Source organism: Atta cephalotes, assembly GCF_000143395.1.
Source record: "Atta cephalotes unplaced genomic scaffold scaffold00007, whole genome shotgun sequence".
Classification (NCBI taxonomy): domain Eukaryota; kingdom Metazoa; phylum Arthropoda; class Insecta; order Hymenoptera; family Formicidae; genus Atta; species Atta cephalotes.
This window is the reverse complement of record NW_012130071.1, coordinates 5577174-5595725: the sequence shown is the minus strand read 5'-3', so window position 1 is coordinate 5595725 and position 18552 is coordinate 5577174. Positions and strand designations below refer to the sequence as shown.

General features: G+C 31.0%; 1 protein-coding gene across 1 annotated transcript; it reads right to left on the bottom strand.

Annotated features, from left to right (window-relative positions):
• Positions 1 to 15612: 15612 nt before the first annotated feature.
• On the bottom strand, positions 15613 to 17565 carry LOC105626950 (leucine-rich repeat-containing protein 15-like). The gene is made up of 2 exons (XM_012208241.1): positions 16530 to 17565; positions 15613 to 16033 (listed from the first exon to the last, which is right to left on the bottom strand). The coding sequence occupies exon 1, from the start codon at positions 17563 to 17565 to the stop codon at positions 16552 to 16554; it is 1014 nt and encodes a 337-aa protein (XP_012063631.1). The 3' UTR covers positions 15613 to 16033; positions 16530 to 16551.
• Between the last annotated feature and the right edge of the window lie 987 nt (positions 17566 to 18552).

Here is an 18552-nt window from a genome sequence, read left to right as displayed (position 1 = left end):
GGGAATAAAACTAAAAGATATATAAAGATTTTCTCTTTCAACAATTTAATAAGCTAATGCGCTGTAGTGAGATAGGTTCTGTATAGCGAAAAAAATCATGATCATGTGATCATGTCTAGATGACGATTAGAAAGTATAAAGTAGATTCTATATAATCCATATACACTGACGAATTTAAAGATAGTCAAGTTCAATCGAAGAAAATGACACCTCATTTAATATCAGTTTAATGTCAGTCGAATTACTACCGCGATATCTAGCAAAACTATTTACATCAACAATAAGCGTGCTTATTCACTATAAAAGCAGGAATCGCTCCGTAGGCCCCTGGCATCTCCTCAACCGGTTTTACTTCGAGCACCCACTTTTAGGCTTAACGTTCGGATCGTCGTGTGTCATATTGTCATTAAGGGAAAAGGCATTGCGAGATAGAAATTAAGGCAGGCAATGGGCATCTTTTGGGCGATCTCGCAGTGTTTGTAAAAATATTCGTACGCCTATGTCATTCGAGATAATCGAAGACGACAAAAAAAGAGGAGATTCGGGCATTATTCTGAACATTTTGGCTAACCGAGACTGCAAGCGGTCGTTTGGTTTCATCGTGGATTACAAGTTGAAAGAATGTATGTGTAGTTGTCTCTATTATTAAGCGCACAAGTAATTCTTAAGATATCCTGGGATGGGCGAAGGTTTTCGTTATCTCGAAACGTCAAATTTTTTCCAGATCAAATCAGAGATCCATGAAATCTCAATTCGAATATCAATGAATCAATTCGCGGCACGTTAATAAATTTTCCAACGAGAATATTTCGCGTATAGATTTCCTGACGACGAAAATTTGTCGCGCATCCCGAGAGTGGCGACATTTTCTTTTCTTAAATTTTCGCACGTCAAAGGATTGTGTCGTTAAAGCTGCACAGGGCGACCACGCCGTTGGTGGAAAATTCATGAAAATTTGGTCGCTGGGTTTTAGCATTAAGAAATCATATAGATTTTGGCGCGAGGAACAAAAATGAATGGTCAAATCAATCGAACATCCGGCATGCGAATCGTACAACGCGGGATGGAATAATCCCGCGATACATAGATCTGCAAATATATACATATGTGCTAACAGGCTGAATGTATTGTAGTACCGGCGAGATATGTTTAACGTAGCTAAAACGTGGAACATAGTATGAAGGAGAGACAGTTTTCATCGAATGATCGCAGATTTAACTTAATAAAATAAGACTAAAGAAGAGATCAGGAAACAAACGACCGTGGTTTCAGCTCTGAAGAACAGGACGGATCAATATTACGCAATCATTATTGCGAATTTAAATTCTGCTGATTAAAGCAGTTACCAAATGTGATAAAGCATTTGAGAAATATCAATTAATATATTGTATAATCAGTTGATAGAGACAAAAAGGAAGATTTAAATGACTGACGAGGAGAGCGATTTATTTGAAAGTATAATTTTATTTGAAGCGCTGACGATATAACTCGAGCAAATAAAATGATATGTAAAATTAATTTAAAATTATTATGTCACAATAAGAAAGTAAATATGCGCGATTAATGTGAAATAACGGCGATTGTATAGAATATATACATGATCTATTCGCAATACAGAAAACTAAAATGTTTAAGATCTCTAAGTAAATCTTTTAATTTTTTGAAATTAGATGGATTTTTTGTCTAATTTTTGGGAAGCCACGACCCAATTTCAATAGCGCCGTCAATTCTTTTTAATATTTTCAGCGCTTCATTTAGAAATCTCTATCTCTATGTAACAGAAATCTGTCATTATACGATTTCGTCGTGTCTTTTTCGCGGTTTTCTGACTGCATAAGTAATAAATAACTGACAGTTTGATTTTCATGTGCCTTGACACTGAAGTGTCCTTCGTATCACGTTTTTCGCGATATCAGGAGACGATTGAAAAATGTAGTAAATAAAAATAATTTTCGGAAGACATAAATTGTGACGACGCTGGCAAATTTTTGCGATGAACGAAATGAAGTAGGTATTTTGAGCAGACATTGCACTTTACCATGTGATACTTTTGATCGTTTATACTTTTTATAAAGCTCGATCTCATTACAATGTATATTCGCTGAGACACGCTGTTTCTTCACTGACGATTACCGCGGCGGAGAAATGTGCGCACCGTCCAAGCTTTCGTTCGTTATATGAACGCAGTATCAAGATAAAAGAATAAGTTATGTACAAAAGTAAGTTTTTGTATATATCATAATTTCCGTCGGAATAATCGCGACTCTAAGATCTTCAATTCTGCATAATAAAAAGTCGCTTTCCATTGGACACAAGTTGACACAAACAAATCGTTTTGTCTTTTACTTGTGGAATATCAAAAAAGATAAAATGATGCTTATATCAACTTGCGTCATTAAGGGGCCGATTCTGTAACTCTTAACGACAGTCGTTGATGTCATTGCTCAGATATTATGTAGAATAAAAAAACTGCGCAATGACATCAATTACTGTCGTTAAGAGATACAGAATCGGCCCCTAAATAAAAAGCACCCAATGATAGATTCCATGCAAAATGAATATTTTCAATAGTGGATCTTGTGCAAGTGAAACAGATGTCTTAGCTCCTAATGTTCTTCTTTCAAACAGTTTTTGACATCGTTATATTTCTGTAAACATAATTGCATCTTTAAAAATATCTAAATATAATTCGTAGTCTCTTTTTTATCATTTTTCTTGCACTAGAAAAATTATTTCGTGCTAGCGAGTCTCGTGATTAGGAAAAAAAATTGCGCAATTAAGGGTCAAACAAGAACGCAAAGATTTGCATGAAAAGTTTAATGGTTTGACGCACACGAAACAAATCTCGAATTCCATTTTCAGAGCTGACGCCACGGTACGAAGAAGAGCAATCAAACAATCATAATCACGTCACTGCGCGGAGATCAATCGATCAGCGCTAGATGCGTAGACGCGGTTGAAGAATATCTCAGGGGTGCGAGTCTAGGCATTAGATAAAGTAGGAATTAGAAACAGCAACGCGTGATTATGCAAGTAGTCAAATCACTGACGCCGATTGCAGTCGGCGGAATGGATAGAGTTAGGGTTCGCTTGTTCGGAGAAATCCTTGTAACTGTGATCTTCGGGATTGTCTATAGAAAGGAAAATTTTGCGTCCGTATCTTGTTCGACTGATCGCTTTTCTTAGTAAATTTTTATATGTAACGAATAAGTTTCTTCCTTTTTTTTTGAATGATTTTCTGATTTTTGAAAATCTTGTTTCGGAACATTACAAATTCTTGAAAAAAAAAATTTTAGACTTATCGGATACTATACCACTATTTGAATGTCGGCTATTTGAACATCAAGTGTTGTGTAAAGAAAACATGACAATTATGATAAACTTGACTAAAAGTGGAAATATATTATTCGATCAGTAGCGTTTGCTAATATTGATATGTAAATATTTTAGTAACGAATGTTTTAGTAACTCAATTATATTAAATTAATTTAAAGTAAATTTTCTCGTTTGCAATATATCATTCGATATCTCGCTTAAATATAAACGAAGCTGTAAGTTCAGTCCACAACTGTCGCAAAATGATCGTTTGAACAATTGCAATGTTAAGCTTGTTAAACAGCGATACAGCATCGGGCATTTCGTTACTTGGCCATAACTTATAGAAGCGTTATACAGTGGCACGTTTAGTTACGGTGACCGTGTGGTGTCGTGAGCAGCAGTATATTCATTTTTCGTTTCAAATGCACTGATTGCACCATAGTTCGAGTAATAACGCACCAGCAATATTCATAGATTAGCGTAATCATATCACATTTTCAATTCTCTAGAATATTTCTCGTGTTGCTGTGTACTACGTCACCGAATAATGAAAATATCGCATAAAAATACCATTTCACTTCATGCAAGCATAAAATCGATCTCATCCATCGCGCCATAATACAATATATATGTGTATATATATACATGCGTATTTCATATTAAATCGCCTTAAAGGTAATTCACCATAATTTTATTTCTAATCTTCCAGAGATGACATTTAGCTATACGTACTTTTGATGTCATTTCTGCAGGATCGCAAGTCCTAAAATTCTTTAATATTACGATTGTATCGGGACTTGACAGATAATACGAGATCCTACGACATGTGAGATTTATAAAAATACGTTTACGAATAGTAATTCATATTGTGAGGCGATGTTAGGTTAATTACATATTCCCTAAGCGAGGACTATGATACGATAATAAATGATTAGTGATCTCTATAATATCTATCATTGTGAATATAACAAGTTTATTGTAAACGATTGATGTGAATATAAGACAGTGAACAATTTGCGAACAGTTTAGTTCCGCAAATCATTCACAATTGCAAGTTTTCCTTCTTTAATCAAAGAGGAAATTGTTATTCAAAAAGAGATTGCTTAATAATTATAAGTCTCCTTGTATTCTCGACGATTATCCTTCAATTATCGCGAGAAAATAGTGCAATAGCACGGGAAGAAAAATAGTTATAATAGAAAACAGTAGTAGATATTTTTAGTGTTAAAGAAAAATTGACGAATAGTAATTCATATTGGTAAGATGGTGTTAGGCTAATTATGTAACGCTAAACGAGGACGATTACGATACGATAATAAATGATTAGTGATCTCTATATAATATCAATCATTGTGAATATAATAAGTTTATTGTAAACGATTGATGTGAATATAACGCAGACAGTGAACAATTTGTGGACAGTTTAGTTCCGCAAATTGTTCACAGTTTTCCTTCTTTAATCAAAGAGGAAATTGTCCTTTAAAAAGGACATTGATTAATAATTATAAATCTCCTTATATTCTCGATCATTATCCTATCGATTATCGCGAGAGAATAGTGCAATAGCACGGGGAGAAAAATATAATAGAAATAGTTATAATAGAAAATAACAGTAGATATTTTTAGTGCTAAAAAAAACAATTGACGAATAGTAATTCATACTGTCCCTTGGGAAAATTTACTGTAAAAAAGGATAAAATTTTTGAAAGTAACCTTCCAAATGTAAGAGTTAATTTAAAAAGTTTTAAAATAATCTAAAGTAATTTAAGAAATTTTCAAAAAAGTATTTCAAGAAAGTATTTCAAAAATAATTTTAAAAGAATCTTAGACAAATCGAAGATTTTAAAAACTGATTTTAAAATTGTTTTTAGGTACTCTAGAGAATGGAAAAATACCTTTAAAGTAATCTCAGTAAATCTTAGGTAATCCTAAGGTAACATTAAAAAGATTAAAGTTTTTCTATAATTTTTTATCTTAAATATAAAGTTCTAATGAAATAAAATTTTCATAATATCCATCTTATAATTAGCTTAATTAAGATCTATTTTCTTAAAGTTAATCTCAATATAAAATATTCTAATAAAATATTTTAATAAAAATATTAATGTAGAACGTCTTCTAGATATCTTTAAAGTATTCCTTAATTGAAGGTGCTATACGTATTAATATATTGGTAAGTTTTATTTATTAAGTTATCTATCAATAATCTTAGAACAACTGAAGGTTTTATTTTTTTCATTGCATCTAGAATTTTCAAAGTAATTGTTAAGTTAAGTTAACATAAAGTTTACCCGCGTAGTACATGGCACCGCCAATAGAGGGACACACAGCGGTGCTACATTTTCTCGTAAGATTCAATACAAAATAGAATAAAAGGCGTTATGAGATTTTTCATTTGCATTATAACTAAATAATTTTTTAATGGCGAGCTTTCTTACAACTAAAAGAGGCTTGCCTTGATACAAATTCATAATTTTTATAATTATTTTAAAGAAAAACTTCAAAATTGTTAACATCATTTTTTCTAATTTATAAATTTCTTTAGTTCCTTTCAATTCTTTTTACTTTTTTCTTAAGTAAGTTTTAAAGTTACTTTTAAAAATAGTTTAAAGTGTTCAAATTTATTCATTTCCTTTCATTATTAGTTCCTTTCATATTTTTTAGGTTTTCTGTATAATAAGTACTTTTTAAAGTTTTCTAAAGTAAATTTTCCCAAATAAGACGATGTTAGGCTAATTATGTATTCCCTAAGCGAAGACGACTATAATACGATAATAAATGATTAGTAATCTCTATAATATCGATTGTAAATATAACAAGTTTATTGTAAACGATTGATGTGAATATAACGCAAAACAATTTGCGGACAGTTTAGTTCCGCAAATCGTTCACAACTGTAAGTTTTCCTTCTTTAGTCAAAGAGGAAATTATCCTTTAAAAAGGACATTGATTAATAATTATAAATTTCCTTATATTCTTGACGATTATCGCGAGAATAGTGCAATAGCACGGGGAAGAAGTTATAATATAGTAGATATTTTTAGTGCTAAAGAAAAATTGAAATAGATTCAGTAGAAATATTTATTTAAAAGATGTATTTATAAAAATATATACTATTTTAAATAAATATTTTATATAGTATAAATAATATAAAAAAGTAAATAGTATTTATATAACGTTTATATTTACTCCAAATATATAATTTTTATATTGTGTTTCTATAATATCATGGATACATAAGTATCCATGTACATCTATTTTCTATTGTTTATTTATATTTTTTTGCTTCGTTTATTTTTAAGAAATAGAAAATAGTAAATAAATAATAGAAAAAAGAAAAATTTGTTTATCCATGACACATCAAAATGTAAAATAAATATCTTATTTTAAATCAATGCAAATATAAATGTTAAATACTACTTATTTTTTTATATGTATACTACATAAAATACTTATTTCAAATAGTATTTTTCACAGATACATTTCTTTAAATATATATTTCTAAAGCTTTCCCAATTTTCTCTAGCACTGGTGATAAGTTACAGATTCGCGCATGTTTCTTACGCCTTAAGACTCTATATATATATATATATATATATATATATATGTGTGTGTGTACGCGCGCGCGCGCGCGCGCGCGTGTGTGTGTGTGTGTGTGTACATCCTTCACTATGCACTTTGAGCATTCGTCAATGTACATCGAGGAAAAATCTTTTACAACATCTTAACGATATCAATTATTGAGCTTTTTTTTCCTTTTCTTCTGTTTGTTGAGACTAGCAGTAGTAGAATGAAGTCATTAAAATTCTATCATTTTCCCGTTCACCTTTTTTTTCCAATGAAAATGATAGAAAAGTCAGATGTATTGAATCTATACAGATTATTATGAATTGCGATATGTATAATGTCTTAAGAGATAAAAATGTGCATTCTTAAGATCGTTCTTATAACATTAGGTAGAAAGCTACTTGTAATAACTTAATTAACTTTATTTTTAACTGACATTTGTGATAACAGTTCTTATGATATCACACTCTATGCAACTACAGCAATTAACAATAATCAATCGGATTGTTAATACGAAAATTTCGATACAGAAGATAGAGAGGTTGTCTTTTTGGATTTTGTTTATTTTATGGAATGTATTTGATAAACGTTAATTGTAGCTATACAGAACACAAAATTTTCAATTTTATAAGTGATTCACAACAAAAACGACAGGAATGCATTTTAACAATTGTATATCTTTGTTTTTCATTTGAGTGATAGGCCAGAATACGCACTATCGATTTATCCCCGATTACATGACGGCTCATTATTGATGATTCAAATATTTAAAATAAGCATTTCTAAGTATTACTTCCTTCATCCAAGAGGGAAGTTGACACATTTAAGCACACCTACAATAATTATAGTCTCCCCATCTTCTCAATCCTTCGATTATCGCGAGAAGATAGTGCAATAAGCACGGTGGGGAAAGTAGAGAATAAAAATTAGAAAATAGTAATTAGAAAATAGTATATCTTTGTTTTGCATTTGAGTGGTAGGCCAATAGAATACGCATCGATTTATTCCCGATTACATGACGGCTTGCTATTGATGTTACTCAATAAGTATTCCTTCCTTCTTTCTCAAGAGGGAAGGTTGTTCGTAAAGTCGACACAACAGTAGTCTCCCCATCTTCTCGATGATTATCCTTCGACAGGATAGTGCAATAAGCACGATGGGGAAAGTAGAAAATTAAAAAGTAGAAAATAGAAATTAGAAAATAGTATATCTTTGTTTTGCATTTGAGTGATAAGCAAATAAAATACGCATCTTCGATTTATCCCCGATTACATGACGACTCGCTATTAATGTTATTCAATAAGTATTCCTTCCATTTTTCCCAAGGGAGAAGGCTAATTTGTAAAGTCCCCACAGTAATCTCCTCATTTTCTCGATGATTATCCTTCGACAGGATAGTGCAATAAGCACGGTGGGAAAAGTAGGAAATTAGAAAGTAAAAATTAGAAAATATTTAAAAATTAAAATCGAAAATAATAATTGATATTTTCAATGCAAGGGAAATATTGAAATTCTAATGAATTCAATTAAAATATTTATTTATAAAGAATATGCTTATGAGAATACTATTTGAAATAAATATTTTGTGTAGTACATATAAAAAGAACAAATAGTATTTAACATTTATATCTTTTACATTTACCTAAAATAAGATATTTATTCTGCATTTTGATATATTATATTATAGATAAATATAAATCTTCTATTTGTTATTGTTTATTACTGTTTTGTATGTATTCAAGAAATAGAAAATTGTAAATGAGCAATAAAAAAATAGAAAACTTATGTAGTCTAGATATCAGTGTAAAATAAATATTTTATTTCAAGTATATATAAATATAAATATTAAACAGAAGCTTTTATGTACTACAAAATATTTCATTCAAATGATATTTTTTATAGACATATCCTTCAGATAAATATTTCTGTTAAATCTATTTCAATTTTTGTTAATAAGTTAGGGTTTGGTACATATTTACCTTTAGATTAACTCTCATGTATATATATATATATATCAGGTTTGACAGAGCAACTGTATCAGGCTCTTCTCTCGAAAAATATGCATTTTCTTGAAAAATGTTTCAGGCAAAAATTATAAGTGGTTTACTTCAAATGGAGTGCAACATAGTATGAACAGTGTTGTCAAAGTCAGATAAAGTCCACTTTGAAATTTTTAAATGAAAACCCTCATTTTTATAGCATATTCTTATAGCTAAAGTCAAAATGTTTTCAAAACACTAACACATAATGAAATCTTTTTTCAATCAGTACTTTTCGAGTTATAAAGCTTCAAAGTTCTTTTTATTTTCATCTTTATATAAAAACAAAAATGAGGGAAACAACCTCCAATGGTTTGATCTTCACAAATATCATCAAAGTGATTCCGAGCAACATTCAAGAGATTTTAGATCGGTCAGATACCTTGGGTACCTTGGGTACTGTAACTTTCAAGTCGTATAACTCGAAAAGAACTATTAATAAAAAATATTTTATTATAGTGTTTTAAAAAACTCTTGAAGTAAGATACGAGAATATGTAATGAAAAATGGGATGTCCATTAAAACATTCAAAGTGATTTTGACCTAACCGTCTTAACGACGCCAAATTGATACTTTTTTATATTCTTCTCCGAACCATAAAATTTTCATATATATTTATGTCCTGTATTTTCCGAGCATTCGTCACTGTACATCGAGGAGAAATCAATTTGGCGATCGATAATGCTTCTTTTCTTCCTCACTTTAGATTAATAGTAGTTGCGTGGGATCGTTACAATCTTACTAATTTCCCCTTCCAACTTTTCCCTTCCAATAAAAATGATAGTAAAATTAGATATATTGAATCTATATGTGTTTATTATCGCGACAATTTTAAAATTAACAAAAATGTTTCTGCTAATTATCCGTTAATTGCTAAGGAGATTCTAAGGTCGTTCTTATAACATCAGTTAGAATTTTACTTTAACTATCACTTGTAACTAATTTTACTTTGACTACCATTTGTGAAAACAATTCTTATAATAATGCCACACACAAGATTCTATGCAACTACTGTGCAATTAACAATACAATAAGCGATCGGATTGTTACATTAACGAATACATTTCAAATACACGAAAATCTCGATTTGTAAAATAGAGAGATTATGTTATGTTTTCATAGCTATTTTACAATTTGTTTATAGCTATTTTACGAAATGTGCTCGATAAATGTTAATTGTGGCCGCATAAAACACCAAAATTTTTAACTTTATAAGTGATTCACAACGAAAACAGCAAGAAGCACATTTCAATGTATATCTTTGTTTCGCATCTAAGCTGTAGTAGGATACAGTACTTACACATTATCGAGATTTATTCCTGATTATATGACGATTCGCCTCTTAATATTTAATGCGTATTTATGTATATTTAACGAATTTAATGTTAAATGAGTAATCTGCATTATATTGATCATTATGAATACAACAGTATATTGTAACCGCGAATGTTGAATATGAATATATGCAGACTGTATTTCCTTAAGCCGATTCTACATTAGTTGTAAGCCGATCGCAAGTTTGTTATCAATTTGAAGATTGCATTTTGAAATCAACGTTTCATATTGGCTGTCGCAACAAACTTGCGATCGGCTTGCAACTAATGTAGAACCGACTTTATTCGTCTAAGAGAGAACTATTGTTATGAGAGCCATTAATTCCGACGTAAACAAGAAAGTATTTAAAAATCTCCTCATATATTTGCCGATTATCATTTAATTATGATAAGATTAGAGTAATGAATTTAATGTTAAATGAACAATCTGCATGACATTTCGATCATTATGAATATAACGAGTATATTCATATCGTTGTAACCGCGAATGTTGAATGTGAATATACGCAGACTGCAAACAATTTGTGAACAGTTTAACATCGCAAATTGCTCGCAACTGCAGTATTCCCTTATTCGTCTAAGAGAGAACTGCGGCAATTGTGCAAGATCGAAGTAATACCATAAATAATATTATAAAAGTCTCCTCATATACTGATTATATCCTTTGATTATGATGAGATTTAAAGTAATGAATTTAATATTAAATGAGTAATCTGCATAATATCGATCACTATGAATATAACAAGTTTGTTGTAACCGCGAATGTTGAATGTGAATATACGCAGACTGCAAACAATTTACGAATAGTTTAACATCGCAAATTGCTCGCAACTGCAAGGCAGTATTTCCTTATTCGTCTAAGAAGGAACTGTGTCATTTGCGACAGTATGCAAAGTAATGCCACAAATAGTAAAATATTATAAAAATCTCCTTATATACTGATTATATCCTTCGATTATGATGAGATTAGAGTAATGAATTTAATGTTAAATGAGTAATCAGCATGATATCAATCATTATGAATATAACGAATATATCATTGTAACCGCGAATCTTAAATGTGAATATACGCAGACTGCAAACAATTTGCGAACAATTTAACATCGCAAATTGTTCGCAACTGTAAGGCAGTATTCCCTTACTCATTTAAGAGGGAACTGTGTCAATAGGGACAAATATCTTGCGATTGCAAGAAAATTTAGTAATAACATAGATGGTAGAATATTACAAAAGTCTCCTCATATACTTACCGATTATGGTGAGTGTAATAAAGTTAATGTTAAATGAGTAATCTGCATGATATCGATCATTATGAATAGAACAAGTTTATTGTAACCATGAATGTTGAATGTGAATATACGCAGACTACAAACAATTTGCGAACAGTTTAATATCGCAAATTGCTCGCAACTGTAAGGCATTTTTTTATTCATTCATATTCCTTTATTCATTTAAGAGGGAACTGCGGAATAGGAACAAATATCTTGCAATTGCAAGAAAATTTAATAATAACACAGATAGTAGAATATTATAAAAGTCTCCTCATAAATTTGCCGATTATATCCTTCGATTATGGTGAGATTAGAGTAATGAATATAATATTAAATAAGTAATCTGCATGATATCGATTATCATAAATATAATAAGTTTATTGTAACCGCGAATGTTGAATGTTAATATATGCAGACTGCAAACAATTTGCGAACAGTTTAACATCGCAAATTGTTCGCAACTGCAAGGCAGTATTCCCTTATTTGTCTAAGAGGAAACTACGTTAATTATATTACATTACGATAAGATTAGAGTAATGAATTTGATGTTAAAGTCGGGTGGTAACCCGAAAGGAAAACAAATAACAATAATAATCGCGTAGGCGTGCGGGCGCGATAAATATACATGTCGCAGCCCAGTATTGTGCGTTTCCTCCTTGATTTCAATGCGTGCTAGCCCAATATGTATGGCATTCAATCATACACATACTCATTGTCATTACATGCACAAAAAATTAAATCGCTATACTTATATAAGTAATGTTACTTATAAGTAATATTACTATACACGTATGACATCAATGTTATTTAATGCACTATTATTAAAGTATGAAACTGTATCATGCCAGGAAAGTAAAATATTGAGAATACTTCTCTTACTTGAGAAGGAAGTCACCGCTCTAGGAAGTCATCGATTTCAGATAGACACAGGTCTAATATTAACTAACTTATGTAGATTCGTTAGGGATTTTAAAAACGTAATCGGTCAAAGTATTGCAAGATATACAATACACGTATAATCCAAACCAGATACATAGATTAGTAGACGAAAGGGCGGCCGTGTTTGTCGCGCTTTCTCGAACGGAATGATTCTTACCGGACGCGAGCACGTTGATCAGGTACCTAAAGAGAGGAAGGGCGAATCGAAACGTGATGCTTCGATGATCACGAACGGACCACCCACGCGGGAGAAAGGGTTGAATCGAAGTTCACGATCGGCTCGTTGGCCGCCACGTGCTCGAAAACCGCCATGACTTTCGAATTGGCTGACATTCACGCGGCAGTCGACGTTTCGATGAATCTTGAATCGAAGCTGAATACCGACGGTGATGACTTTTGACATTACCGCGTGCGAAGTGCATGCGATTCAATCGTTGCGAGAAAAAAAAAGCAGAAACGATAAAGTTGTAATGAATGATGAGTATACAAGCGGATGATTCGTTGCGGTTTGTGGTGATTTCGAGCGTAATGGAAAAAAAATGCAAGGTGTAACAGTTCGAGGATGGTGAAATAATCTGAATAAATGGCGGCCTTTTTGATATCTGTTTCAATTATAGAACTTTAATATGCTTGTATTTGATAAAACATCGTGTTTTAGAATAGATTCAATAATGTCGCTATTATTTTATATTTTACTGCAACTTATGTGCTTTCCATCAAATGAATTAGACTTAATTACACCTCCCAAGAAATCGATTAAGTAATTTAAAAAAAATGGAGGGTGAATATCTTTGTATAATTTATTTGAAATTTACTGAATTTTCTTAATTTGGAATATAAAATTTCGAATTACGAGAAAATGATCGGACACCATTTCCGCGTAATTTGAGATGAAAGATAGAAAAGTTGATGATTAGAGAGACAATCCCCTGAATTCAAGATCGATGTAAGAAAAGCGAAAGATCGAGAAATCGCAAACGACACGGTGCGTTTCTTTTTAATGATAAACTTGTAACAGTACTTAAAGTTATAAGCATATTTTTAGTAGTTCACTGAGAGGACAACGAATCAACAGAATGAGTACGTGTCCTGAACGATGGAATGTAGATGGCAAGAAAAGATCGAACAACGATGATAACATATACGCAATGTCCGTGTAATACGCGCGCGTAGATTAGTGCGCACTAGAATTATCACTTATCATACGATGCAAATATAAATAAGTAACAGAGTAGCTTTTCTTCCTAAACATAAATGGAGAAGAAATTAGATCACACACATAAAATGCGAGTTCTATCTGTCATCGTTAATTACTAAGGATTATCAGGCAAAGCTCTAAGACTATGAAACGAGTCAAATGTAAGATTATAAATTTATAGCCTCTAGCGAATACGTGAAGAAGTGTAGTACAATATTAACGAGAACGTGTATAAAAATATATAAAGAGTATATAAATAATATATATAAAATATATTAAAAAATATAAAGACAAATATATATAAATGCAAACGCATATATAAATACAAATATGTAATTATTCCTATGATATCGTTTATCGTTAGTCAGGACGTAAAGATGCTCGTTGCGATCGTGCATTTGTCATTTGATCAAAGATTGATAGCGAAAATGTCACTTAAATAACTTGAAATATTATACCTTGAGAATAACAAAATTCAAATTTAAGTACAACGAGAGATAAAAATTTAAATATTTTATTCGTTCAAAAATCAATTTCAGTCTCTTCTGTTAGTAAGAGCGAAAAGCGCGACGAATAACGAGCATAAACGCCCAGTACATTCAGTAAGAGTGCCATAGTCGCGAAATGAAATGTTAGATGAGACAATATAGAATAGATCGTATTCCGAAGTGAGACGATATCTCAGTCGGAGCATATTCGTTTTTGGCCTAAAATATGCTTATTATAAAAATGGTATTTGACGCGAAACATCCGATGAATATCAAAGCTCAATCGGATGAAATTATTAATTTAATTTTCAATTTGAAAGGGCATTGGACATGTTTTTTGGCGTATTGTATTCATATCTGCGCCTTTTTTGTAAAACTTTTGTATCGGTATTTTATATATTATGATAAAAAAGTATAAAGAAATTTTCTCATGTTAAAATGAAATGTAATATCCACTAAGGATATTTCTCGATTATTAATCGAGATTGTGGAATGGTAATCTATTACAAGTATTTTTATTTAGTTTTCATATATGATATTTTCTCAAGAACAACGATTTAATGATACGGACAAAAATTATGATGATAAAATTATGAATTTTTTTGTTATTAATATTTTATCTGTATGGGTGACGGACATGGTAATAGTTTCTTGAAATGTTCAACGTTTCGATGTGGTAATTAACTAAACAGAAGTACCAATAGAACAATAGCAATTAATACGTTATTCAGAAAATTAATTTTCTGAATCACAAAAAAAGAAAAACATGAATGTATGAACCATTACTTAGTCCCTGTTGCCATAATAGATTATAAAACATTTCCAATGTTTCCTAGTCATTATGGTTGTTACGATAAATCTTACTCTTAAATGTGTTAAAACAATAGATTGCGATTATAAATGTCCATTATGTTATATATACATAAATATATATTATACATGTTACGTTGCTATCAAGATTACCATTACTAATATATTACAATTAATGTGAAATATAGTAATTAATACGAGTTTCGAGATGTTTTAACTGCGAAATGTTATAAATATTAATGTGTAATTGTCATGACACTGTGTAAGCGCAATGGTTTTTTTTCCAATTATTAACGATTATTAGGCGATACGTATAAATAAATCGCATCGATAATAAAATGAAAATGAAACAAAAATGCTATATTAATCATCAATAATATCTTTGCAGCAATGATAATAAATGAGATATCTATAATATGCATTAGATATACAGCGTTGCATACTTCAAAGGCGCTCCGATGTAGAACCTGTTACATTATTATGTTCAATGCAATACATAAGCTGAACTGTAATAATAAAAGCATATATAAGCATAAAAATAACATGCATGCATTGTCATTTTTCTTTTATATCCTTATCTCAGACATATCTTTATAATATATACGAAATTCCTGAATAGTTAAAAAGAGTTACATACAAAGACTTGAATGTTATTAGCATTAATCAATTTTTATTTTCATATATACGAGTCTAAAATAGTGAGTACACATGTTAATAATTTCTACAAAAATAAAAAAGATAAAATAATGTACGCATAAAGAAAACAAAAATATTGATTAATATTTAAATCGTGTACTACATATTTTATAATTATTATCATCACATATACACATTAAAGATAAACAAGTCACATGACATAGAATTTAAAATAACGACTTGTCGAGTTCTGTATTGAGAGAACAATTTCGATACATCCCGGCGTGACCAAGTTCGATGCTGAAAGAATGGTTCTGGGGATAATAAAACGTCGGCACTGTATGAATTGTCGGTGCGTACCAGCCATAATCCAGAGAAGTTCTCCAGTAACAAGGATGAGGAGGATTCTCTTGACCGTAACCTTTAAAAATTTCTGAAAAACGTTAATGATTAATAAATAATAGACAGTACATTATTTTCCATAATATTTACGCATGTATATTCGAAAAAGAATTTTATCAAATAAAATGTTCAATACAAATAAGCAAAGAAGATCAAAGCATGTCTTGATGATTTATAATAATTTTTTATGAACAATTTATGTTACAATTTTCATTTCAAATAAACTGCGCACTGATTAGAGTATTAGATCCTCCTCGATCGAATATGACTTTCTTCACTTATTTGTGTTGAATTTCTCAGTTAATTTAATATTGTTAAAATAAGATACATTTAAATTATTATCCTTGTAGATTTTTATAATTAAGAGTCACAATCATGTTGATACATATCTTAAATCTTTTTATAGATCTTTGATATAGATAGAAATAAAAATACTGTGTTTTTTTGTGTGTATATCACTGTTATATAATATAATATTTTCAGTTTTCTCGGACGTATATTTATGAATACAAAAACATCTCGCTTACAAGTTTTAGCCGGTTTCTGGATCTATGAATCAATCTCTGTACAGTCGTACGGTATCTGATACGCTACGCTATTGCACTGATATTGACCGTGAACTTTTCCAAAGTCATCCACTAACAAACCGCGTACTTTGAAGCCGGGATCCACAGTTACGTTTCTCATTCGCACGAATGCTGCCATATCCACATAACGGAGATCATTGTTGTTCAAGAAAAGAAACAGTAAATTATCTAGACCCTGAAAGGTGTCGGACTTCAACACTGTCAACTGATTGCCGTTCAGCCAGAGCGAGTTCAGTGACTTCATGTGCCGAAAGACATTGGCAGGAATTGTTCTCAGTCGATTCCTACCTAAGTCAAGCTCGTTTATCTCGCTGAGACCGCGGAACACATCGGGGTGCAAAGTCGAGATCTTGTTGCGCGACAGATAGAGAAGGTCTATATGGAATAGCCCATTGAACGTGCCGATCGGTATCTCCGGTATATCATTCGAATCCAGGACCAGCGTTTCGAGCTGTCTGAGTCCCTTGAACATGTTCCTCTTTAACGTGAGTCGGTTGTTAGTGATATAGAGCTCATGCAACTCCGAGAGACCCTTCCACACGCCAGGTCGCAAGTCCGAGATGTTGTTGTAATCCAGCAGTAGAGTCTCCAGATTACATAAACTTACGAAAGCACTATCTTCTACGTTGATGATCGTATTATTTTTCAAGTCCAAATAGGTGAGCTGATCGAGAGCATCGAAGTAATGCCGGTCGATACTCGATAGCCGATTATCGCGGACATAGAGAGCGGATGAGTTGCTGACCTCGATGAAGGCATTCCTGGTGATGTTAACGATCCCGAGGTTCTCCAGATGTAACTCGATATCCTCAATCGTCTGAACAGCGTTAACATCCTCGAAAGCGACGCTGTGAAGAAAACTGCTGTTCTCCAAACAGACATACAGATGGTTGTAAACCTGACAGTCGGCGTCCTCCGTGAAAACATCCGCAACGTTACCCGATAAGAGGAAATAAATGAGAAGAAGGAAGCACATGGTGTGCTCGGAGGCTGATTGTGCACTAACTTCGTGCGCGTCAAGTTTCTTCGCGTACACAACGTTTGCGAGATATTATTATCGAATGCGCGAATATATATCAGTGATAAGTTATTACACGCATATCTACTACGACATTATATTGCGTTATCTTGGACTTCATAATTAATTTATAAATTATAGGAGTTCCACAAATCGGTGGATAATGTTATCTTTTAATAGTTCTCGTTTTTTATTTTACTTTGATAAAACATTTCGTATTTGTTAGAGACGGTCCACAAAATTCATTAAAATTTTGTGTTTAATTGTTAATACATCGGAATATTAATTTAACACAATGTGATTTAACATAATGTAATTGTTATTTAAAAATTTTAAATTAATATTTAATATTTTTTAGTGTTGAAATAATACAATTTATGAGTAAATAAATAAATAACATAAAAATAATATCTTTTAAAAGATAAATTCTAAAATAAATGAATAAAATGTGTTAATATATTACAAATGTTAAATTTATTGAAACACGTCAACATAGTATAAATTATGTCTAATATTAATTTTTATGAAAAAATATGATTATTTTGTGTAAATTGTAATCAGTTGTACATGTTAATTTTTTAATAATATTTGTGTTACATTTTAATATATATTTATCTTATATTAAATTAACACAAAAATTTGATTAGACTGTTTAGGATATGTGAAAATTTAATATTTTTCAAATGTGTCAATTAATTTCCGGTTAACAATAAACAAGCTTTATTATATGAATACAATTTAAATGGCTTTTTGAAATTAAATATGATCAATAACATAGTATATAAATATTTCTCATATTATTTAAACCAGTATGTCCTTTAATTGCAGGTACGAGAATATGTTGAACCTATTGTACATATGTATATGCGTTCGTGCGTGTATATGCATAAAATCATATTTTAATAACTAAAAATAATAATAATAAACTTAAAATAACATTTTTAT

Coding starts and splice junctions, on each gene's coding strand:
- LOC105626950 (XM_012208241.1), bottom strand. CDS start 17,565: ATGTGCTTCCTTCTTCTCATTTATTTCCTCTTATCGGGTAACGTTGCG.